Here is a 25,200-nt window from a genome sequence, read left to right on the forward strand (position 1 = left end):
TCAGTACCTGCAATACTTCAGGGTAAATCATTAGAATTTAATGTTTTATAAAGTTTCATGGTCACTTTCCCAAGAGAGATGAGAAATATATATGTCATGCCTGTGTAGGTAAATTTCCGTAAAAACTCCATGAATAAGAGTTAAACTGAAAACAAAAGGAGCATATTGACACTGCAACTGCATCCTCATTTAGATTAAATAATTTTGCTAAGTTTTGTGCAGACAATGTTTTGGTCGGGGCATGTTTTGTTTGTTTCTTTGTTTCTTTGTTTGTTGTTCACTCATGATATCAGTCACTGGATTGTCTGGTCCAGACTCGATTATTTACAGTCTGTCATCATACAGCTGGAATATTGCTGAGTGGTGTTAAAAAATAAAAATAAAATAAAAACGTCAGGCCAACACCCATCACCAGTTTTGATGGAATCCGCAAGTATACTTTACACATGCTTGTGTTTCAGTCAGAGGCTGAGGTGAGTGTTGAGGATCGTATCCAACGCCAAGTGATTGTTGCCGACTCGTTGCTGTACCAGGCGATTCTTGTCTTCACGAACCAGGACATCGCTAGTTATGTAAAGGGTGGGTGGTACCTACGAAAGGCTTGGAAACTCTATGAAAAGGTTCATAAAGAGATCTTGGATCTCAGTGAGAAACAAGCCCGAGCAAAGATTGAAAAAATGACCAACAGCCTTCCTTCCAACACCAACCAGAACAGTGTGTACGTCCATGACAGCGCCACCGATGGCAATGACAATGAACTGACGGAGGAAGTTCTTTCGCGTCTTTGCGGTGCCGTGAATTTCGGATATGGTACATTCCAGTTGTGTATATCCATGGTGCCTCCGAAGATATTGAAGCTGATTGAGTTTCTAGGGTTTGAAGGTGATCGGGAAGCCGGACTAGGTTCGCTGGAGTACACAAGTCACAGCAAGGACATGAAGGCACCTCTTGCCACGCTGGGGCTGCTGTGGTACCATACTGTGCTCAGGCCGTTCTTTGCTCTCGATGGCGCCAATAGCTTCTGTGCAGGTGGGTCAAAATTTCTTATTATTGAGGGATTATTATTTTATTTTATTTCATCAATTATATGTATTATGCTGAAATTATATGATCTTGCGCATGTGTCTGTCACAGCTTTTTGCAGTTTTTGAACTTGTGTAGAAAATGTCTGTGTTGTCTTTGATCTTATTTCTATTCTAATAGGCAATTATTTACAAGAGCACTCAACCAAAAAGATTGTTTCCTAGTTGGTGACGAGGTCCAACGACAAGGGAAACAAGATTGATCAAATAATATTCAGCGGATATTATCATTGAATAATTTAAAACAGTCCTTGGCAATGTGACTGAGTGGACAAAGTACATTTCACGACTGAATGGAATATGTTTGGCAAGCAAAAGAACTGTAATTTTACATGATATCCATGAGTTTACTTAGTGTTTCCCCAAGGACTGGTTGCATTTGTAATATTGATTAAGAACTCTTTGAATAGACTGTGTGCAGGCCACACATTGTCTATGTGAGGGCAAATATATGTTTCTGTCTGTAGGTACCTAAATGAGTGACTGCAGAAAGTTGCTAGGTCTGTGACTCTGGTGACAGCCTCTGTGGTCTTTTGCTAGAGCGTCTGTCTGGAGAGCGGAAGGTTGGGGGTTCGATACCAAAAGCTGTGAAAATATGGTACTTGTTGCTACCCTGCCTGATGCTCGGCATTAAGGGGATAAAACAAGTTCTGGTCGGCTTGGAGTCAGTATACTGTCTGAGTGGGGTATTCATGTTAAACTGTGGCATGGAATCTCAGTGGGCTAGCACTATAAAATCGGCATCAGTCCGGACTAGTACAAACGGCCACACAACCACACACTTACACACATGTGCATGCAGATAGCTATATACATGTAATAATATGGAATGCGATGTTAAACCCCATTTCACCTCGCCTATGACTGATGATGATGATGATGATGACACATTCTGTTGAATGGTTGCAGGTACAGCAGAAGCTGAGAACATCATTGCTGAGAAGGAGAATGATTTCCCCAACTCTGCTCTCTTTCTGTTCTTCAGGGGTCGGATACACAGGCTGAGGGTGAGTAGGTTAGGGACAAGGGGTGGGTAGCTTAAACAGCCTGAGGGACGGTAGCTTATACAGACTGAGGGAGGGTAGGTTATACAGACTGAGGGAGGGTAGCTTATACAGACTGAGGGAGGGTAGCTTATACAGACTGAGGGAGGGTAGCTTATAGAGGCTGAGGGAGGGTACCTTATATAGACTGAGGGAGGGTAGCTTATATAGACTGAGGGACGGTAGCTTATACAGACTGAGGGACGGTAGCTTATACAGACTGAGGGAGGGTAGCTTATACAGACTGAGGGAGGGTAGCTTATACAGACTGAGGGAGGGGAGCTTATACAGACTGAGGGAGGGTACCTTATATAGACTGAGGGAGGGTACCTTATACAGACTGAGGGAGGGTAGCTTATATAGACTGAGGGACGGTAGCTTATACAGACTGAGGGAGGGTAGCTTATATAGACTGAGGGAGGGTAGCTTATATAGACTGAGGGAGGGTAGCTTATACAGACTGAGGGAGGGTAGCTTATACAGACTGAGGGAGTTTAGCTATTTGTTCGAGAAAGAGATTAGCCTGTCACTACTGATGTCCATGTTTCAGAAAGAGAATGACCTGTCCCTGGGGATGTACCAGAAGGCCCTGGAGGAGGCTGCAGGCCAGAGGGAGATAGAACTTATGTGTCTCTACGAAATCAGTAAGTAACACGGTTATGTTTCGGGGCATACCATCTATCTTGTGGAGAATTCTTACTTCACTTGACACCAGTGTGGAACGATTTGGAATTTAAAAAACATGACCATTAATATTCCAATAAATCAATATGGAAATATCTGTTAACACCATAGTTCGTATTAACGTGACAAGTGCATCAGTACTACGTCTGTATGTGATGATGCTGGGTACACCACTGTTGAGGAGTGGAGTAGTCTCATGCCTGATCCTTGGATTCCCATTGTCATGTTGTGGACATTATCTCAGGTGCCGTGCACAGTCTACTTAGTCACCCCTTGTTGTCTGTTAGCTACAATAATCATCAGGTTCTAGGTTTGAATCCCAGTGCTTCCAAACCACGACTGGAACAGTGTGAAAGCCAACATCGCACACTCACTATCTGCAACATCCTGGTGGGTTGTGATGACACACCAGAAGTTGGCCCAGGTTTTCACATCCTTGTCCATACTCAAATGCTATCGGAGCCAAGCAATCCTCATTGATCTTGACTTTTCTTTCTTCCTTGTGTTAGTTTGAGAACATATCAAGCATACATTCTCCAGTTCAGTGTCCATGCCCCTGCTTTTTACTTTCAAATGTACCATTACATACGGGTGTCATGATACGTCTACCTCACATATCTTTTAACATCGGCATACTCAAGTACGCGATACGACCACCTCACGTATCTACACACATCAGGATACTCGAGTACACCACACGTGTTGTTTCTGTGTGAAGTACTCGATGGTCCATGTGGCCTGAGTATCAATCCAGTTTGCTTAACTTGCATGGCTTGTTCTGATGCTAATATTCAATCAGGTTTATTGCTTTGTTTCATGACAGGCAGTAAGGTCATGTTTGAGGATTTGTCAGGCCGGGCTATTGCAAAGCTTTTTTTCTTGCTTTTTTTGCAAAGCTTATTTTTAAATATTGATACTGCTAAGATTGTTGATTGATACATGGGTAACCATCAGGTGTTAATTTGTAACATTCCTAGCATTTCATTGACTGATATGTGACGCCTCCCTTCCCCAGGCTGGTGTAATCTACTGAAGCTGAGGTGGAGTGACACGCTAGAAGGATTCACAAGGTATGGGGGAACAAATGAAACAATGCTTGGGCGAAAGTTTGTATACTCCCCATGGAGCTGAGAATGACATTTGAGAACATTGATCCATTGACCAGGGTGAAAATGTTGTAGCACTTTAAAGGGGCACTGATCTAACGGACTGGTTGTTGCCTTTGTTATTGTTTTTCCCCCGTGAGTACCCGGATGATACGCAACGCAACTGAGCGTGACCAGAGACTGGGGTACCGTCTGCAAGGACAGCTAAATAAACTTGGAGGCTGGAGGCAATATTTGTTTTACGCATTTTTGAACACTGATTGGTTAACTGTGATCTATAAAGATTTCGACAAAGGGCGCTTGTTAATTAATTTCTTCAGCCTAAACAAACAGACATAAAGAACAAGGGAGCTCATCGTATGTCGTCATTTGGAAATACCCCAGATAGTTATAGTTTAATACTAAAAAAAGTATCCATGCAGTGAAAGCATTTTTGGATTTCGGCTTGCGTCGATAATACGATTACTACTCCCTTGTTTTCATCCACGTTTTCTCGTATAACCCTACACTTGTGTATTTGTCGTCATTCACTTGATGCTCAGTTAATGAACTTATTACAGGTACAATTAGTGGTAGCACCACTTAGATTACCTGACAAAGGTTCCCATTTGGCATTTATTGTGTCTGGGGTAATTATTCAATCTAAATCCAGGTTTGAAGTGAGGTGAAATGTGTGTTATGTAATATACACGTGGCAGCCCAGCAAGAGATGAATGATCAGTTGATTTACTTTTTTTTGTAAATCAACGGATCGTTCCTAGTCATCAAAGGATTAACAGAAAATACGTTGATTGATCAATCACTGTTATCTTGCACAGTGGATATGTCAAGAGTGAGTGTTTACATGTCTAGGTTTACTAAAACAAAGGGAATACACTCATATCATGGCGCGAAGTGCCGATGTAAAAACAACATACTTTGTTCAAAGGGTTAACTGATAATACGTTGATTGATTGATCATTGTTATCTATCACTCAATGGAATTTTTAGGAACCGTGGACGTTAAGAAAATAGTTGTCACGTGGGCTTTCTCAGCTGACCATTGAGACTTGACACCTATGTAAAACACCTGAAACAATCCAAGCGATCAGTTGAGAAACGAACACGGGTTATAATATCCCGAAACGATATATATCTTTTAAAATATTTGATTGTTACTGAGACACGTGACATCGAATAAGTTTCTTTGTACAGCTGCACACGAGTGGGATATTGTTCCTTTTTTGTGGATATTCACGGATACATTCCTCGAACAAGGAAGCTGCCTAAAACTTATACACATAAATTTGGTAGGTTGTAATTATGATATTTGCATTTTGTTTTCCTTTATTTGAACCGATTCGTTTTTGTTTCTCTACGTCTTGGTTGGGAAATTCTTCAATGCACGATAGACGTCGTTGACACAGGTCTTTTCCTTTGTAAGCGTGTATATATTACCGTCAATTTGTAAAATGTGATTCTCTCAGGCAATTTATAAAATGTGTAAATATTTCAGTCATTTTGACTAAAAAATCTGTCCAGATTGATCAAGACGATCAAAAGGGCCTACAAACATCACAACAGATTATTATGTAGGATTAAAAGCCAAACAACTTAGAAATGTACTTTTCAACGCAACATTTTCAGTCTCTTGGTGATGACATTAAACATCAAAATGTTTGGAATTCGTTGTCATAATAATACAGATGGAAATGTTTTTCAGTCACTTTGTAAAATAACTGAATATTTAGACGTTTAATAAATTCGTTACACATTTGACAGTAAAAAGATGTACACACTATAAAAAAAGCATATGCTCAGGTGAAATATTTACTTTGTGTTGCAAGTCAAAATAGTGTAAACGAAAATTACCAAGCAAGTGACTTATCAAAACTTCGTCACCATTACCGATGCTACTCACATAGATACCTACATTTCCTTATTATCTCGAAAACTGTATTTCATTTTGTTGATCAATGTGACCATACGCCCTTATTACTACCCATAAAAGTGACTAATGCGCTTACGAATGGCGCAGCAGAGGTCGCGAACTAGTCTAGATTTCTGCTATACATCCGGGTACTCAATGGGAAAAAACAATAACAAAGGCAACCAGTCCCGGGGAATTGCGTTAGATCAGTGCCCCTTTAAGCATGCACGAAATGTGTGGAATCTAGTGCATTATAAATACTTTGCAAGTGTGTCTCAAAGAAGATATGAAATTTGTCTCAGATTATTTGCTTGAACTTCTATTGTGGTACATTGTGAGTCATCTGGTGATCAATCGTAGTTATATTTTTTTTATATCTCTCTCAATGAGGCTGATCTTGGGGAAACTTTGTTTCAAGTTGTATTAGGATGTATCAAGATGTATTAGGATGTATCGAGATGTATTAGGATGTATCAGGATGTATCAGGATGTATCAGGATATATTAGGGTGTATCAAGAAACTTTATGGCAAATTTAGGCATGGAACAAATCAGCAGCGTGATCATTAAAAGACTCTTGATCACATGACTACTTTTTTGAGGAGGCAGTGTCAAGTAATTTCCATTGAGTCTGAAAGAGTTATCTCCCTTTAACTAGTGCCCTCGTGCTGCAAAGTAACACCATAGACGACAACTTCTTGATCAATTCTCTTGAGTATTTCAGAGCTACTGCTTTCCCTTTTGTAGCTTACCTCATTGGATGATTATACTAATGTAGGGAAACCTGGAAAATAGGGAGAAAATACTTGTGCCAGAATGAATTCAAGTTTGGCCAGGGTGATGTGATTTCTGCAAATAATTATTTGAGTTATTTCTTGAAGACAACCAACCATCTTTATTCTACTATAAATATCAACAATCAGAATGCGTTTGGTTTACAACTTAACATTTTCCTCCTACTGGAATATATACAATAATAACAAGGACATGTTCTGCGTCTTATTACTCTTAACACTGATAAACCAATTGCATTAGGACCACAATCTCACAAAACATTACACTGTTACGGGTGCATTAGATTTATTAAAGATTGATCGTGCTTTCATGTTATTGAAAAGGTTGAACAGAATGTATACTGACTGAAAGTATTGGAGAAAGTATGAGACAAAAATAATACTGTGTTGACTTATTTCCACATGGACTGGAGTTGAACTACACAGTTTTTATCATTGTGAGATTGAGTTAATGCAATGTGGTAATATCACGTAACCCTTGTAAGAGGTGAAAACTCAGGTTAGATTGGGAGTGGACTACTCATATGATGCTTCCAATGGGCATGATGTGTTTCTTATCTACAACATTCTTATCTATGTGTCTTCGACATTCTTCTTATCTATGTATCTTCGACATTCTTCATCAGACTGAGAGCAGAATCAAAATGGTCCAAGGCATACTACTCCTATCTTATGTCAGGTAAGTTCATACTTTTTTCCTCTAACTTATGATATCCATCATGGACCCAATGTGCAGAAATCTGCTGTGCAGAGTTATATCCCTTGGTTCTACAAGGATGTTCCAATTGTTGGTTTAGATGCCAGATTGCCCTGTCCACTGATCAGGGGGGCGGTCGGGTAACCTAGTGTTTAAAGCGTTCGCTCGTCACGCCGAAGACCCGGGTTCGATTCCCGACATGGGTACAATGTGTGAAGCCCATTTCTGGTGTCCCCCGCCGTGATATTGCTGGAATATTGCTAAAAGTGGTGTAAAACCATACTCACTCACTCACTACAATAAGATCATGTGAGTGAGAGACTTCCCAGACCGTTGCCCAGCTGAATCTCTAGCTGCATCTGTTTGATGTGTCAGAGCTTCATATAACTTTTTGAGCAATTGAGTTTTTACTCAAAGGTTTCTATTTTAATTGGGTTATTACATTCTTTATTGGGTAACCAATACTTTTGTCACTCATCTATTCATCACTCTATTTGGTTTTTCTCAAAATAAGTAAACGTTTTGAGATTTTGAACATGAAAGAATGGTTTAGATGTATATAATGGTTTTAAATATAGGCTTGACTAGGAAAGTACATTAGTTTGTAATTGTGTTTTGGGAATTAGCTCTGTTGGACATATGTTGAAAAAGCTTCACTGAGTATTTACGTGTGCTGTTTTCAACAATTAAGTTTTTCATTTAATGCATGCATTTCTGTACGCAAGTTAATTGAAAGTAATTGGGTTTTGAATAGTTTGGGGGGTATTTTATGCAAATATGCAGCTTATCTGTAGCTCTGCTGTGTTGATTGTGACAACTGTGTCTGTGTCTGTGTCCCAGTGTGTCTAGGAGCTCAGGGAGATGTAGACAAGGCTTATGAAATCCTGAAGGAGGTTCCGGGGCTTGTGAAGAAGAAAAACAACCAAATAGAGGCGTTTGTTGGGCGCAGGGTAAGTCACTTGTTAGTCTTCTCCCATCTTCCCAAGCCATTTATACATATGGCACCATGTCAAAGTTCACAAGCAATCTACAGGGCTTAGATGGGCTTAAAAAGTCTTTGAATATAGATACTTCTTTGAAAATTTTACTGTGACTTGAAATTACCTTATCAATCCCCATGCTTGCCGTAAAAAGTGACTATGCTTGTCATAAAAGGCAACTAACGGGATCGGGTGGCCAGGCTCGCTGACTTGGTTGATGCATGTCATCGATCCCAAATGCGTGGATCGATGCTCATGATGTCAATCACCGGATTGTCTGGTCCAGACTCAATTATTTACAGACCGCCATCATATAGCTGGAATATTGCTGAGTGCCTAACCAACCAACCTAATCAATCCACAGAGGTACACCAAAAGGTAAATATACCTTTCATAGGTTGAAAAGAACTCATTATGACCTATTAAAATGTCCTGAGAAAACATGACACATGTAAACCAACACATGGTCAATTTCCTTCGGGGCCCTGGTGGCCAAGTTGTCTCGGATGCAGGAATTCACTGTGTAGAGGTGTGTCCCTTAGGTATGCCATGATGCTATGATATTGGTTTCAAGTCACACGTTTGCCCTAATTATGATCATGATTACAGTCTGTGTCACTTTGGGCTTTCTTTCCAAATTATACTGAGATGCCATGATCCAACTGAAATACACATGTACTGCTTAATATAGCAGAAAATGCAACTTACTCACTCGTTCATTATCCCCCAACCCAACGAACTAAAAAAACGTTAAATACTTTCTTTGCATGTCTACCAGGCACATACTGAACTGGTGCCTTTTGATATTTATCACTTTTAGACATTTTTTTAATAGAATTTCCATTGCAGCTATTTTGACATGGGCTAAGAGAAATGTTGGGTCAGTTACCTGGTTTGGGACCATAACGTGTTAAAATGGGCAGGGGATTTAGATGACTTCGTCGACTATACGCTTGTTCATCCTTGCTGTGTAATCACAGTGGTAGTTTTGATGAGATGTTTGATTTTCGCTAAAAAAGATTAGGGACTTTATCATTCTTTGCATTGATTAAATATTTGTTTGAAAAGGGTACTTGCTATTAGTTCCTGCTATAGGATTAAGCCGGTTCTCGTGATGTAACTGTCATAAATATATGCAGGGTGAGAATCTTCCGCGGATCAGCCAATTTCCGAGAATTGTAGTGACCACAAATTTGATAAAATCTGATGGCTTTGGGGGGCCAAGCCCCTTCATTGAAAAGAAGTTTAAGTTGAAAAGGAAAATATCTATTCTCATCCCTGTTTATGCTGAAGTAGCATTGCTGCCCTGGTAGGCAAGTCATGGTCATAATGCTAATTGTGCGATTCTGCTATCATTCTTCACCAATCATTTCTCTTCTGGAAAAGGTGTTAATGAGTTTTCAGAATTGTTTGTCCAAACATGGTGACAAATGTAAGTGGAATCAAATACTATTGTGTTGACTAACATGAGCTAATTTGTCTGTCCAGGCTGAGAAGTTCAAGAAGGTGCCGCCCACACAGGAGCAGTGCCGCCTGCTGACCCTGGAGCTGGTGTTCCTGTGGCACGCCCTGCCCACCTGCACCCATGAGGAACTCAAACCCATGCTGGACGGTAGGTACAGGCCACAGTAGGAGGGGTGGAACAGGCCACTGGAGGAGGGGTGGTACAGGCTACTGTAGGAGGGGAGGTACAGACTACTGTAGGATGGGTGGTACAGGCCACTGTAGGATGGGTGGTACAGGCCACAGTAGGATGGGTGGTACAGGCCACAGTAGGAGGGGTGGAACAGGCCACAGTAGGATGGGTGGTACAGGCCACAGTAGGAGGGGTGGTACAGGCCACTGTAGGAGGGTGGTACAGGCCACTGTAGGAGGGATAGAACAGGCCACAGTAGGATGGGTGGTACAGGCCACAGTAGGAGGGGTGGTACAGGCCACAGTAGGAGGGGTAGTACAGGCCACAGTAGGAGGGGTGGTACAGGCCACAGTAGGAGGGGTGGTACAGGCCACAGTAGGAGGGGTGGTACAGGCCACAGTAGGAGGGGTGGAACAGGCCACAGTAGGATGGGTGGTACAGGCCACAGTAGGAGGGGTGGTACAGGCCACTGTAGGAGGGTGGTACAGGCCACTGTAGGAGGGATAGAACAGGCCACAGTAGGATGGGTGGTACAGGCCACAGTAGGAGGGGTGGTACAGGCCACTGTAGGAGGGTGGTACAGGCCACTGTAGGAGGGATAGAACAGGCCACAGTAGGAGGGGTGGTGCAGGCCACAGTAGGAGGGGTGGTACAGGCCACAGTAGGAGGGGTGGTACAGGCCACAGTAGGAGGGGTGGTACAGGCCACAGTAGGAGGGGTGGAACAGGCCACAGTAGGATGGGTGGTACAGGCCACAGTAGGAGGGGTGGTACAGGCCACTGTAGGAGGGGTGGTACAGGCCACTGTAGGAGGGGTGGAACAGGCCACAGTAGGATGGGTGGTACAGGCCACAGTAGGAGGGGTGGAACAGGCCACAGTAGGATGGGTGGTACAGGCCACAGTAGGAGGGGTGGTACAGGCCACTGTAGGATGGGTGGTACAGGCCACAGTAGGAGGGGTGGTACAGGCCACTGTAGGAGGGATAGTACAGGCCACTGTAGGAGGGTGGTACAGGCCACTGTAGGAGGGATAGAACAGGCCACAGTAGGATGGGTGGTACAGGCCACAGTAGGAGGGGTGGAACAGGCCACTGTAGGAGGGATAGTACAGGCCACAGTAGGAGGGTGGTACAGGCCACTGTAGGAGGGATAGAACAGGCCACAGTAGGATGGGTGGTACAGGCCACAGTAGGAGGGGTGGTACAGGCCACTGTAGGAGGGATAGTACAGGCCACTGTAGGAGGGATAGTACAGGCCACAGTAGGATGGGTGGTACAGGCCACAGTAGGAGGGGTGGTACAGGCCACAGTAGGAGGGGTGGTACAGACTACTGTAGGATGGGTGGTACAGGCCACTGTAGGAGGGGTGGTACAGGCCACAGTAGGATGGGTGGTACAGGCCACTGTAGGAGGGGTGGTACAGGCCACAGTAGGAGGGTGGTACAGGCCACTGTAGGAGGGATAGTACAGGCCACTGTAGGAGGGGTGGTACAGGCCACAGTAGGATGGGTGGTACAGGCCACAGTAGGAGGGGTGGTACAGGCCACAGTAGGATGGGTGGTACAGGCCACTGTAGGATGGGTGGTACAGGACACAGTAGGAGGGCTGGTACAGGCCACAGTAGGAGGGGTGGTACAGGCCACTGTAGGAGGGGTGGTACAGGCCACAGTAGGAGGGATAGTACAGGCCACAGTAGGAGGGGTGGTACAGGCCACTGTAGGAGGGGTGGTACAGGCCACTGTAGGAGGGATAGTACAGGCCACAGTAGGAGGGGTGGTACAGGCCACAGTAGGAGGGGTGGTACAGGCCACTGTAGGAGGGGTGGTACAGGCCACAGTAGGAGGGGTGGTACAGGCCACTGTAGGAGGGGTGGTACAGGCCACTGTAGGAGGGGTGGTACAGGCCACTGTAGGAGGGATAGTACAGGCCACAGTAGGAGGGATAGTACAGGCCACAGTAGGAGGGGTGGTACAGGCCACTGTAGGAGGGGTGGTACAGGCCACTGTAGGAGGGATAGTACAGGCCACAGTAGGAGGGGTGGTACAGGCCACTGTAGGAGGGGTGGTACAGGCCACAGTAGGAGGGGTGGTACAGGCCACAGTAGGATGGGTGGTACAGGCCACTGTAGGAGGGGTGGTACAGGCCACAGTAGGAGGGGTGGTACAGGCCACTGTAGGAGGGTGGTACAGACCACTGTAGGAGGGATAGAACAGGCCACAGTAGGAGGGGTGGTACAGGCCACAGTAGGAGGGGTGGTACAGGCCACAGTAGGAGGGGTGGTACAGGCCACTGTAGGAGGGTGGTACAGACCACTGTAGGAGGGATAGAACAGGCCACAGTAGGAGGGATAGAACAGGCCACAGTAGGAGGGGTGGTACAGGCCACTGTAGGAGGGGTGGTACAGGCCACTGTAGGAGGGATAGAACAGGCCACAGTAGGAGGGGTGGTACAGGCCACAGTAGGAGGGGTGGTACAGGCCACTGTAGGAGGGTGGTACAGGCCACTGTAGGAGGGATAGAACAGGCCACAGTAGGATGGGTGGTACAGGCCACAGTAGGAGGGGTGGTACAGGCCACTGTAGGAGGGATAGAACAGGCCACAGTAGGATGGGTGGTACAGGCCACAGTAGGAGGGGTGGTACAGGCCACTGTAGGAGGGATAGTACAGGCCACAGTAGGAGGGGTGGTACAGGCCACAGTAGGAGGGGTGGTACAGGACACAGTAGGAGGGGTGGTACAGGCCACTGTAGGAGGGATAGAACAGGCCACAGTAGGAGGGGTGGTACAGGACACAGTAGGATGGGTGGTACAGGCCACAGTAGGAGGGATAGAACAGGCCACAGTAGGAGGGGTGGTACAGGACACAGTAGGAGGGGTGGTACAGGCCACTGTAGGAGGGGTGGTACAGGCCACTGTAGGAGGGATAGTACAGGCCACAGTAGGAGGGGTGGTACAGGCCACTGTAGGAGGGCTGGTACAGGCCACAGTAGGAGGGGTGGTACAGGCCACTGTAGGAGGGTGGTACAGGCCACTGTAGGAGGGATAGAACAGGCCACAGTAGGAGGGGTGGTACAGGCCACTGTAGGAGGGGTGGTACAGGCCACAGTAGGAGGGGTGGTACAGGCCACTGTAGGAGGGTGGTACAGGCCACTGTAGGAGGGATAGAACAGGCCACAGTAGGAGGGGTGGTACAGGACACAGTAGGAGGGGTGGTACAGGCCACTGTAGGAGGGCTGGTACAGGCCACTGTAGGAGGGATAGTACAGGCCACAGTAGGAGGGGTGGTACAGGCCACTGTAGGAGGGCTGGTACAGGCCACAGTAGGATGGGTGGTACAGGCCACTGTAGGAGGGGTGGTACAGGCCACTGTAGGATGGGTGGTACAGGCCACTGTAGGATGGGTGGTACAGGCCACTGTAGGAGGGGTGGTACAGGCCACAGTAGGAGGGCTGGTACAGGCCACTGTAGGAGGGGTGGTACAGGCCACAGTAGGAGGGGTGGTACAGGCCACTGTAGGAGGGGTAGGTACAGGCCACTGTAGGAGGGGTGGTACAGGACACAGTAGGAGGGGTGGTACAGGCCACTGTAGGAGGGGTAGGTACAGGCCACTGTAGAAGGGGTGGTACAGGACACAGTAGGAAGGGTGGTACAGGCCACTGTAGGAGGGGTGGAAGTTCTTGTCAAATTAATACAGGCTAAAATTTGCTTCTACCCTGTCATCAAAGCAAACAAGTAGTTTAAGATTCTGTCATTTGTCTGTTGTCTGTTCCAGTGTGTGACATGCAGACTGACCACAAGATCTACCACCTGAAGTGTCTGGTGGAGGGCTCCATATACAAGGAGCTGGGTGAGGAGGAGATGGCAGTGCAGGTAGGTTGGCCATGTGTGGACAGTCTCTTCTGTGTGTGAGGTGACAATAACTGTTGTATGTGTCTGCTGTGTGTGTTGACAGTGTCTGAGGCATGTGTTGACAGTGTCTGCTGTGTTGACAGTGTCTGCTGTGTGTGTTGACAGTGTCTGAGCCATGTGTTGACAGTCTCTTCTGTGTGTGAGGTGACAATAACTGTTGTATGTGTCTGCTGTGTGTGTTGACAGTGTCTGAGGCATGTGTTGACAGTGTCTGCTGTGTTGACAGTGTCTGCTGTGTGTGTTGACAGTGTCTGAGCCATGTGTTGACAGTCTCTTCTGTGTGTGAGGTGACAATAACTGTTGTATGTGTCTGCTGTGTGTGTTGACAGTGTCTGAGGCATGTGTTGACAGTGTCTGCTGTGTTGACAGTGTCTGCTGTGTGTGTTGACAGTGTCTGAGCCATGTGTTGACAGTCTCTTCTGTGTGTGAGGTGACAATAACTGTTGTATGTGTCTGCTGTGTGTGTTGACAGTGTCTGAGGCATGTGTTGACAGTCTCTTCTGTGTGTGAGGTGACAATAACTGTTGTATGTGTCTGCTGTGTGTGTTGACAGTGTCTGTTGTATGTGTCAATAGTGTCTGCTGTGTTGACAGTGTCTGCTGTGTGTGTTGACAGTGTCTGAGCCATGTGTGGACAGTCTCTTCTGTGTGTGAGGTGACAATAACTGTTGTATGTGTCTGCTGTGTGTGTTGACAGTGTCTGTTGTATGTGTCAATAGTGTCTGCTGTGTTGACAGTGTCTGCTGTGTGTGTTGACAGTGTCTGAGCCATGTGTGGACAGTCACTTCTGTGTGTGAGGTGACAATAACTGTTGTATGTGTCTGCTGTGTGTGTTGACAGTGTCTGAGGCATGTGTTGACAGTGTCTGAGGCATGTGTTGACAGTCTCTTCTGTGTGTACAGGCCTCAAAGTTGCGACTGAAACGGTAGCCAATGCGACTTAAATTTTCAGTTTGTCTACTGTCTAAAATTTCAGAGGTAGCCAAATGACTATCTAGAAAAATATCTTGTGGCGACTAGATTCTATTGCTACACATCTGTAGACACAAAAATATATAACAGGTGATATTGGAAAACACGTCTGCTAATAATTGTACTTGCAAATAATTCCTTCTAAAGTCGACAGTGAACTAAAATACATAAAAATTAATGTAATTATTGCTTTATTTTAGTTGACAATGCTCATTGGATAAGCAAGGATATACCTGTATAATCCAGTAACATAAATTGCATCATTGTTCAAGTCACAAGTAAAAAATTCATGTACAGTTTATATTAAGATACAATTTCAAGACTAGTGCTGTAACTTGTACATATTATGATAGTTATATGGCTATTTGGTAAACATTTAAACTTTGAGGCCTGTTGTATGTGTCTGCTGTGTGTGTTGACAGTGTCTGTTGTATGTGTCAATAGTGTCTGCTGTGTTGACAGTGTCTGCTGTATGTGTTGACAGTGTCTGCAGTATGTGTCTGTAGTGTCTGCTGTATGTGTCTATAGTAACGTTATATTTTTTTAGAAAATAACTAAGCATTCAACAGCTATTACCTGTACATGTGTGCACAGTTTGGCCTTAGAGCAGCAATAAAAACATAAAAAATGACCAGCTTAGCCAGCTCCTTTTCCGAGTACAGGAAGCTAAACACACCACCCCCAGTTTCGCACCAAATGTCACCTCCTTGAAAATAGCTGTGGTCACATTCAGCATAAGTCATCATGTTGAAAAATAGAAAATATAGAAAAACATGGTCAGTTTTAATAACTGGATGGATGTACAATTGAAAGACATCTTACAGAATATCCTCCAATCACAGCCTGCAGATATCTCTCGATCTGCACTGAAGGCTCCCTAACGAAAACCGCACTGTCCCAACTGGTTCTGATTTGGTGTAGTAGAACCTTGATAGTGTCTGCAGTATGTGTCAGTAGTGTTTGCTGTGTTGACAGTGTCTGTTGCATGTGTCGACAGTGTCTGCTGTATGTATTGACAGTGTCTGCTGCATGTGTCGACAGTGTCTGCTGTATGTGTTGACAGTGTCTGCTGCATGTGTCGACAGTGTCTGCTGCATGTGTCGACAGTGTCTGCAGTATGTGTCAGTAGTGTCTGCTGCATGTGTTGACTGTGTCTGCTGTGTTGACAGTGTCTGAAGGAGGCGCTGGCTCGGCACCAGGGGATAAAGGATGACTACCATGTTCCGGCCTTCACTCTGTTTGAGCTGGCCTCTATCTACATGAAGACCCCAGAGGTATGTGCCCATTACCTTCCGACTCCCAAACAACCAATCAATATTCACGGCAGAACTAATGGGCATGGCCTCAGCCCTCCATAATCAAGAATCCAAAAACCACAAAAAAATCCTAATACTTACCGACTCCCTAAGTGGACTGCAAGCCCTCCAAAACAAAAATACCAAAAACCGACCTAAATTAATAAATCAAATACTTAAAAGCTCCAACGACCTAACTAAGGCAGGCAAACAAATAACCTTCTTGTGGATACCCGCCCACGTAGGAATATACGGTAATGAAAACGCCGATAAAGCAGCTAAACTATCCCTCAAAATCCCAGAAATAAGCTTAAACTTACCCATCTCAAAATCAGAAATTAAAAGTGTAAACAAGCAAAAAATCACAAAAAAATGGCATAACCTATATCTAAACTCAAATAGCCAAATCAAAAAAGTGCTCAGCAAACCACTAACCAAACCAAAAATTCTCCATCCATCCAAAAAAATCGACAGAGTAATCACTAAACTCCAAACAGGACACACCAACCTAAATAACCACCTAAAGAAAATTAAAAAACACACTACAGGTAACTGCCCACACTGCAAACAACCAGAAACCCCAGAACACGCACTTATCCACTGCACACACTACCTAACACATCGAACCGCATTACAAACCACCCTCAATCTAAACAAGGCTCTAACTCTAGAAGCAATACTAAACCCACAAAATAAACTAGAAAACTTCAAGGCCTTAGGCGTATTCTTAATAAAAACGGAACTAATAAAACGCATCTAAAAACACAATAACCTACCAAATCAAAATCACATAAACAAACCAACATCCACCATACCCAGCTCCCTTAGTTCTCCTCCCCAATCCCATCGGCATCTATTCCAAATCTCAAAATTCCCAAATTCTATATAAGCAACCCCTTAAACCCCCCTTTTGGGTTGCACAGCCCACCTTCGCCCCTTTCGGAAACACATTAAATGGCCTGGCCGGGCCCGTGTGCGAAATACGCATCAGTCGGAAAGCGCACGTTAAATCTCCAAAGTAAGTAAGTAAGTAAGTGTGCCCATTAGCAACAGGGGCACTGTGTTTAGAACTTTCTGATATTCTCAAAAATTAAGATCTTTATTTCACAGTAAATTGAGGTGTATATGTTGTCTCCTGCAAACCAGGATTCAAGATCTACTCCCTGTACAGGGAGCATTTGTAGCATTTGTTTCCGCCACACCTCTACAGCTTATGAATATGTCTGCATGAAACCGTTATCTTTCCAGTCTATATTTTGCTGTTATTGTTATTTTTTTTGCAAAATCATTTGCAGTAACAACTGGAACTAATGTATAAAAAAAGAAATGACAGGGAAGACATATGGTTTTGAGTAAAAACACATTCTAATATGTCATTACAGATGGTTGGCGAAGCAAAGGCCTGCCTCCAGAAGATCAAGGTCAGTGTCTAGTTATTCTCACTTTTACCGGTACGGCAGAACCGTGTTTGAGGACACCGAGGCCCTGAACATGTAAAGGGTCAATCAATTTGAGAAGTCTTAAGGCTGTACAGAGTGTAGATGATGTTTATTCGTCTTTACTGGTACACACAAATGACAAGACTTGCACAGTCTAAAAATTGGCAGGGCTTATGAAGTAATTCAATGCCAAAACAATACTTGACAGGGTTATGTGTGCAGAACAAATGTGTGTGATATACACAACTTAAAACAAGTAATAGAACGCCCGATTCTTTCATATGACTATAGTTAAACGGACATGACGTCGACCGTTGAAGCTTTCTTTGTAAACAGTAGTCGATAACCCCCGAGCTTACTCGGCTGTGCTCGCCTTATTCCGTTTCTGCTGTAGAGACCTCACTGACTGTGTAGGATTATCATGTGACTGGACTTTTCTCTTGTTTGTAAACAAACACACTTATTCGGAAATAAGGACAGACAGGCCTAATGCAAGCCTTTCGGTGTGCTTTACCTAGTGTTTTACATACTACTACAACTGCGACAGTGAGGTACATGACAATATAGCTTACACATCCAAGTGGCCGTATCACTAGTTCTCCGTAGCGCTTCAGTGACAGGACACTGAGGATAAATATGCAAATGAAAATAGTTTTTCATGTATTAGGATATTTTCTCAATGAAAGTTAAACATTTTATGATGTTTGACTCATCCAAAATGAAACAGATGAAAAACACATGAATGGACTGTGTAAGATGTGACGATGTGACAGAGGTACTTGGATGGCCACAAGGAATTCTGGGTAGGAGAGTGATTGGCTTCATACGACAGGCTTTGATAAACACTGGCTGCAAATCTTATCAAGATGTTTTTTTAAAATAACAAGACTGAAGCCAGTTTACTCTGCACAGCTCTTGCGTTGTCGAATTCACTGTGCGGAGCTCTATTTGTTCTGGTTTGATAATTGAATCTGGCATGTGACCTCTCACTCAAATTATGTCATCGTATCTGTTATTCCAAGGTTTTTTTGTTGTTTAACGCCGCACTCAGCAATATTCCAGCTATATGACGGCAATCTGTAAATAATTGAGTCTGTACCAGACAATCCAGTAATTAATATCATGAGCTCCGATCCACGCAACTGGGATTGATGAAATGCATCAACCAAGTCAGTGAGCCTGACCACCCAATCCCGTTAGTTGCCTCTTACGACAAGCATAGTCACCTTTTACGGCAAGCATGGGTTGCTGAAGACCTATTCTACCCCGGATCTTCACGGGTCCTGTTATTCCATGACAGATTGACAATAGTCATATGAAAGAATCTGGTGTACTTCAGGAATATGATACACTACTCAAAATAAGTTTAAGAATGGTATGACAGATTTATTATAGTACATGTATTTTAAAGAAACGTGTGGTCCTGAACTTTCTTTGAGCAGTATATAATCTGTACAAAATATTTGTATCAGCCTTTGCATGCAGAAAAACCCACTTTTCACAAGTGCGTTTCAGTGCATCTTCAACAAAATTGTGTCCTCATCATTATTCGTATCTGTTCCTTTCTGAATCAATTTGAAGGCCAGTCTGATTTTTTTCTTCAGGATAATTTCAAAGATTATGATTTTGAGAATCGCCTGACTGTTCGTGTGAACAACGCCTTGAAGGAGTTGAAGCGCCGGTCCCAGGAGGCTGGTGTGGACAAGAAGGGCAAGAGCTAACTGACAGTGTCATACTATTTCGCGTACATATCCAGGACTGAGTGAGTTATCTCCCTTGCATATCAAATCATTCTCCTAGACAGGTAGCCTGTGGTTGACCACATTGATAAACCTTGTCAAAGAGACGATTTGTAGCAGTTTAGAATTATATTGTGTCTTATATCTAAGGTCTTGATAAATAGAAAAGCTTTATTGGTAGATTAGTTGTAGCTCCAGGAATATGATTCCAGTTAATATTTTGAAAATGGTGATTTGATTATTTCTGGTGACTGTTTGATGTCGTCTAGTAAATTCTGTATGTCAGAATAAGTGCCACTTTCTGAGGCACATTTGGTAAATAATCCTTGGTGAAAATATTATACTTCAATGCAGAACATTGACATTATTCTTGGCATTTTGTCCCTTGTCACTTTTACAGTGTTGCTATTTTGTATTATTATCATACTGCTACAGAAGTTTAAGTTTTAACCTGTGGATTAAACTGTGGAGCATATTCCTCACCTATTCCATGTGTTTACCTGAAGTTGAGTCAGTAAATATTTCAAGATTAAACTGCTTGCCTTGTGGTCTTCCCCAGAACATTGAACCCAAGCAAGGGGAATAACTCATACAGTTTTACAACCTTCAGAACCCATGGTCTTCCGTCAGTATCAGCGTTTTGTTTACAAAGTTTTAGTCAACTGTGAATATTTTACTACTCTATTTATGTGAGCACGTTACCGTGTACGGTTCTTGCCTATGTATTGTGTGTACAGTGTACCAGTTGATACATTTCATTGTTGAACAACACCACACATTGATTTGTGTAGCTTTCAGTCCTTTGATTACCTCCGATATCATGTTGAATAAAGTCTTGATTACGTCAAACTGTCTTGCGTGGAAGAAGGGGACAACAGGGTTAATAACGACCAATACTCTTTTTGTGAGAAATAATTTGAGATGTATCAGTTGTCATGAATGTTGTTTGCTGAGCGTTGAGTCTTGTTGGTTTGTAGCTATTGCCTGTACCCTGTCCACTAAGTCCCAAAGTCCCAAAGTCTCATTGTATGGCTTTGAAAATTATTTTTACCTGAATAACCTTCAAAATATATGGGGTTGGATATGAATGAAATTTATGAAGTAAAAATTTGTTTGCAGGTAGAAAGGTATTTAACATTGCTTATGAGAACTTTTGATGATTTAATGGGAGAACACCCAAATTTGTATGGTAGTGTTATTTGCAGTATCAGGTTAATTGAGTATTGTTTTCATGATACAAGCATGATATAGGTAGAGACTTAGATCTATATCAGAAGCTCTGTTCTGTGTCATTTTGCCCATCCATGGTACATCTTGAGAGACTTAGTGAATAATAATAAACTTAAATCTTGTTTAAAAGAAACTAAAGCTAAACAATCTCTTCAAAATCAGATCTTGTACTCCGATACAATGCCTGTCTGAGTGAATATCTGCAGACAGAGAAGATCACATCTGGTGAACCATGAGTGAACTATGACCCCCCAATCTAAATAAAGGATACATGGTTTCTTGAGCCAATCAAAAGTCAGCATTCGAAACCGCTTTCATTTCTTTGTCGCCTCTGTTCAGATATTTTGATCTTAGCAAAGAAAACCCCAACAGATCACAAACATACTCTTGATTTATTGACCAATCAGAGTTTAGATGCCTTGGCGCTCAGGACCAACACATTGTAGGAAAATATCCTACAATATTATAATGCTGCTTTATTATTTTGCATATGGTACTCCCCTGTTGTGTTCATTTTCAAGATACAGAAATCAGATATTCTTGTCGGAATATTTCATCACTAATATTTAGAATTTACAAGCATCAGCGCAGATGGTTGACCTCATGTGACCTCCCGTAGAAGTGTCCTAAGATTTTCAAGACGCATCATATCAGAGTGAAGGATACGTTTTCAATGAGATTGAACATTACACAGACACTGAATATTGGCCATGGGCTAACATTTGCGTCTGACCTTTATTGATGTATCTAAGAGATGGCAGTTTACTATCAAGGCACCAATATCCGCCATCTTCCTATCTTCATAGACACATCACATCTAACAGTATATATTTTTATAAACTTGTGTATGTTCATAATTTGCGGTAGTTGTGTAAGGTAGCAGATAACATGGCTACCGACTGAAGGCAATCAAACAGTGCAGGACTACGCTACAAGTATTTCCTGAAGGATGAATTTCCCACCTGTATCTGCTCATGAGCTCAGTGTTTACACTTGCCCCTACCCATGACTAGTCAATATGTGAAAGGGCTAGTGGAATGAAAAAAGGCTGCTAGCCACAGAACTTGCTTAATCTCACATAAATCTTTCAAGAATGTATCCATTTATTCCTTACCTTTCCAAACTGTAATGAGACCAAGCATCATTACTTGAAGTGAGTGCTGTGATAGTTGTAACTCCCAAACTTTGCAGGCGACTGTGCTTGTTGTAAAAGGCGACTATGCTTGTCGTAAGAGGCAACTAACGGGATCGGATGGTCAGGCTCGCTGACTTGGTTGATGCATGTCATCATATCCCAATTGCGTGGATCGATGCTCATGATGTCAATCACTGGATCGTCTGGTCCAGACTTGATTATTTTACAGACCGCCGTCATGTAGCTGGAATATTGCTGAGTGCGGCGTTAAACAACAAACCAACCAACCAACCCAAACTTTGCTTACACTGGCAATAATCATATCAATTTCTGATTCTGACTTGTAAGTACTAAATGTTACTTTTCATATGTTCATAATATCAATCACTAGTTTGTTTGGTCCAGCCTCCCTAATTCTTTTCATCAGTATGTGACTAAGCCACCACAAGGATCATATGATCATATGTATATTATTCCAATCAGTGAATAGAAGACAGGATGTTCCTATAGCATGTTAATGCTGATACTGTCTCAAGACATTCCATGGTTGTCCCAAAATACGATGTCTCCAAAGCCATTCCTGTAAAGCCTGTATTCCTTCACGGTAGCTTCTGGATGCCTCTGGGCACATCAAATGTGAACATTTCTCAGGTTCATATCATTGGTTGAAGTCAGTACATTTCATGATTGTTTGAGGTATATGTACACACAATTTACAAGAATGTTATATCTTGAGAAAAACCACTGAACTACTGTTTGCATCGATTTAGAAATTTTTTAAGAGCTTCCATTTTGTTTTTGTGTTGTTGATGTTGTGTTTTCTTGGTTTGATTTGTGAGAATAAGCAATATGTTGAAAGATTTAATATTGTATGTTTTTTTGCCTTAGTTTCTTATGGTCAGGTACCATTAAGTGAACACCTACCACATTAATGAAACTGAAACTACTGTTAAAGAAACCTTAGAAATATCAGGACCACTAGGGGTGGGACGAGTCCAAATGTCCTACCTGGGTACCCAGCCCCCTATTGCCTGCCCTACCCGGGTACCCAGCCCCCTATTGCCCTGCCCTACCTGGGTACCCAGCCCCCTATTGCCTGCCCTACCCGGCCCCCTATTGCCCTGCCCTACCCGGGTACCCAGCCCCCTATTGCCCTGCCCTACCTGGGTACCCAGCCCCCTATTGCCTGCCCTACCTTGGTACCCAGCCCCCTATTGCCCTGCCCTACCTGGGTACCCAGCCCCCTATTGCCCTGCCCTACCTTGGTACCCAGCCCCCTATTGCCCTGCCCTACCCGGGTACCCAGCCCCCTATTGCCCTGCCCTACCCGGGTACCCAGCCCCCTATTGCCCTGCCCTACCCGGGTACCCAGCCCCCTATTGCCCTGCCCTACCCGGGTACCCAGCCCCCTATTGCCCTGCCCTACCCAGTACCCACTGTAGATCTCAAGTTGGCTACAAAATGTTCAGTTGGCAATTGTTTTACCTGAGACCTGGCAAAAAAGATATAGTATAAAATGATCTGATCATGCACACACTGAAGTTGATAGAAGCTTTGTCTTTACTCAAAAAAAAGTCAGAAGGAAGCTGTGCATAGTCAGAAAGAAATGTGAACAGCAGCAACTTGTACTAGTGTAACCATGGAATGTTATTATTGTTACTATGGGTACCCGGGTCCTACTCAGCACCCACCCGACCCAAGTACCCGAGTTACCCGTCCCAGCCCTAATGATCACATAATTACCGATGATATGCATCATCCATGCAGTAGACAACAGCAGCAGGAGGTGACGTTGCACATTGACCAATACACGCATGATCTGCATCATCCATGCAGTAGACAACAGCAGCAGGAGGTGACGTTGCACATTGACCAATACACGCATGAACTCCACCTGCACCGCGCACACTCCAACACGCTCCCATGTTCATTGCACACTGACTCACAGACACACCACCAAACACTGTGGGCACACCAATATTTCTGATGTTCGTCAGCAGTAGTTGTTTACATTGTTTTTATACCTTCAAACAGGTATGTTTTCTGGGTACATTTGTATAAAGCAGTCGAAGTGCTGTGACTGATGTTAACTATTACTTAGCTTGTTGCCATATGGCACAAATAATGCAGATGAGGCATTAAATTTTTACTCTCTCACTCGACAATTACATAGATTTCTGTAGTAGACTGAACATTGGCTTATATGTGGCCCGTTCGGCTTCATGTATTACTTGATGCTGGATGTAGTTCCATATCAGATGCAATCTCATTAAAATCAGACCTCAGTTCTCGCTACCGCTAAACAAAGATCTGAGGACATCCCATTAGGTGTCACGTCAGAACGACCTTTCATCCGACCAATCAGAGCATCGCTTACCAGATTGTGAAAGTGACAGTCGGAATGTGATGTCTAATCATGCAACCTCGAAAACTTTAACTCCGAACGATAGTTACGGGCTTAACGACTGAATCAATACAATGTAGACCATCTATTAGCCATTCCAGAATCTTCTTTTTGTTCAGGTTTCAAATTTGTATTCGAGAATTTGTCAAAATATGTTTCGAAGCGTAGTCTCCAATTTGAAATTAGTGCCGTAAAGCACGAGAAAGCTGCCTTCTGATTGGTCATTCCATTGGTCGGTCAAAGTTCGCGCAAGGTCGGTCTGACGTGACCCGTAATGGGATGTCCTCAGCTCTTTGTTTAGCTGTAGCAAGAACTAAGATCTGATTATAATGAGATTGTATCAGATGCTGCCCCTGGGTTTTACATATCATCCAGGCACTTTTGGTTTTGGTTGTCCTCTCTCAAATTTTGTGTATTGTTTTGAATCCTGTAATATTTGACTTGAGATTTTAGTATTGATTATAGATGTGAGTATTCTTGTTGCTGTGATAGTCACATTGAGTGGGTTGATGCTACTAGGTGGTAGCTCTGTGGTAGCCATGGAAACTCGAAGTCTTGGAGCCATGTACACCATGGACATTAAGTATGAGATGAGCAGAGAACCACTGTGAGATCATAGAGGGGACAGGGAATTATTTGGGTGATGTAATGTGAGCTCTCATTGGTCCGAGCGTTCGCTGTTATCCTTCTGTTAGCACCATGCCATTCCTCGTCGGTTTAACCATGGTGGTAAACGTCTAAGACCTGCATCATTTCGGGATTTCCTCCAACTGTAAGCTAACACCAAACTCACTCACACTTATGCTTCTGTCCGGAAGCAATCGAGATTTATTGGTGTAATATAACACAACGCTTCATAGCAGCTGTATGTTTTCAGAGAAGATGGAGGATTGTAGTGAACACATCAACCTGAAGTATTGACGATGATTGAGATGAAGTAGTATCGCTGTAACGCAGGCTTTGCAGAGAGTATTATTAACGGCTGTTCCATATGTTGCTTGCAGTATCTGTTCGACATTACGAATCAGGCAAAGTGTTAGGTGTGATGATGAGATTTTTATTCAAATGTTAGGGATAGTTGTTATGATGGTTATGATTAGGGAATCTTGCATTTAGTTACACATTTGTTTGATTATATTTTTTTGTAACCAT

General features: G+C 43.4%; 1 protein-coding gene across 2 annotated transcripts in view; it reads left to right on the forward strand.

Annotated features, from left to right (window-relative positions):
- LOC124149464 (tetratricopeptide repeat protein 39C-like) overlaps positions 1-24,018 on the forward strand; it is a 45,053-nt gene extending 21,035 nt beyond the window's left edge. For both annotated transcript variants that reach the window (XM_046521065.2, XM_046521073.2), the window contains 11 exons: positions 462-1,029; positions 1,992-2,089; positions 2,676-2,769; positions 3,825-3,879; positions 7,244-7,296; positions 8,155-8,264; positions 9,783-9,906; positions 13,700-13,797; positions 15,976-16,080; positions 17,484-17,522; positions 19,145-24,018. In XM_046521065.2, coding sequence (XP_046377021.1) covers positions 462-1,029; positions 1,992-2,089; positions 2,676-2,769; positions 3,825-3,879; positions 7,244-7,296; positions 8,155-8,264; positions 9,783-9,906; positions 13,700-13,797; positions 15,976-16,080; positions 17,484-17,522; positions 19,145-19,261 — 1,461 coding nt within the window. In that variant the 3' untranslated portion in view covers positions 19,262-24,018. The remainder of the gene's footprint in view (positions 1-461; positions 1,030-1,991; positions 2,090-2,675; positions 2,770-3,824; positions 3,880-7,243; positions 7,297-8,154; positions 8,265-9,782; positions 9,907-13,699; positions 13,798-15,975; positions 16,081-17,483; positions 17,523-19,144) is intronic.
- The last annotated feature ends 1,182 nt before the right edge of the window (positions 24,019-25,200 follow it).

The sequence above is a fragment of the Haliotis rufescens genome, unplaced genomic scaffold, assembly GCF_023055435.1.
Source record: "Haliotis rufescens isolate VD_foot unplaced genomic scaffold, xgHalRufe1.0.p SCAF_1, whole genome shotgun sequence".
Taxonomy (NCBI): Eukaryota; Metazoa; Mollusca; class Gastropoda; order Lepetellida; family Haliotidae; genus Haliotis; species Haliotis rufescens.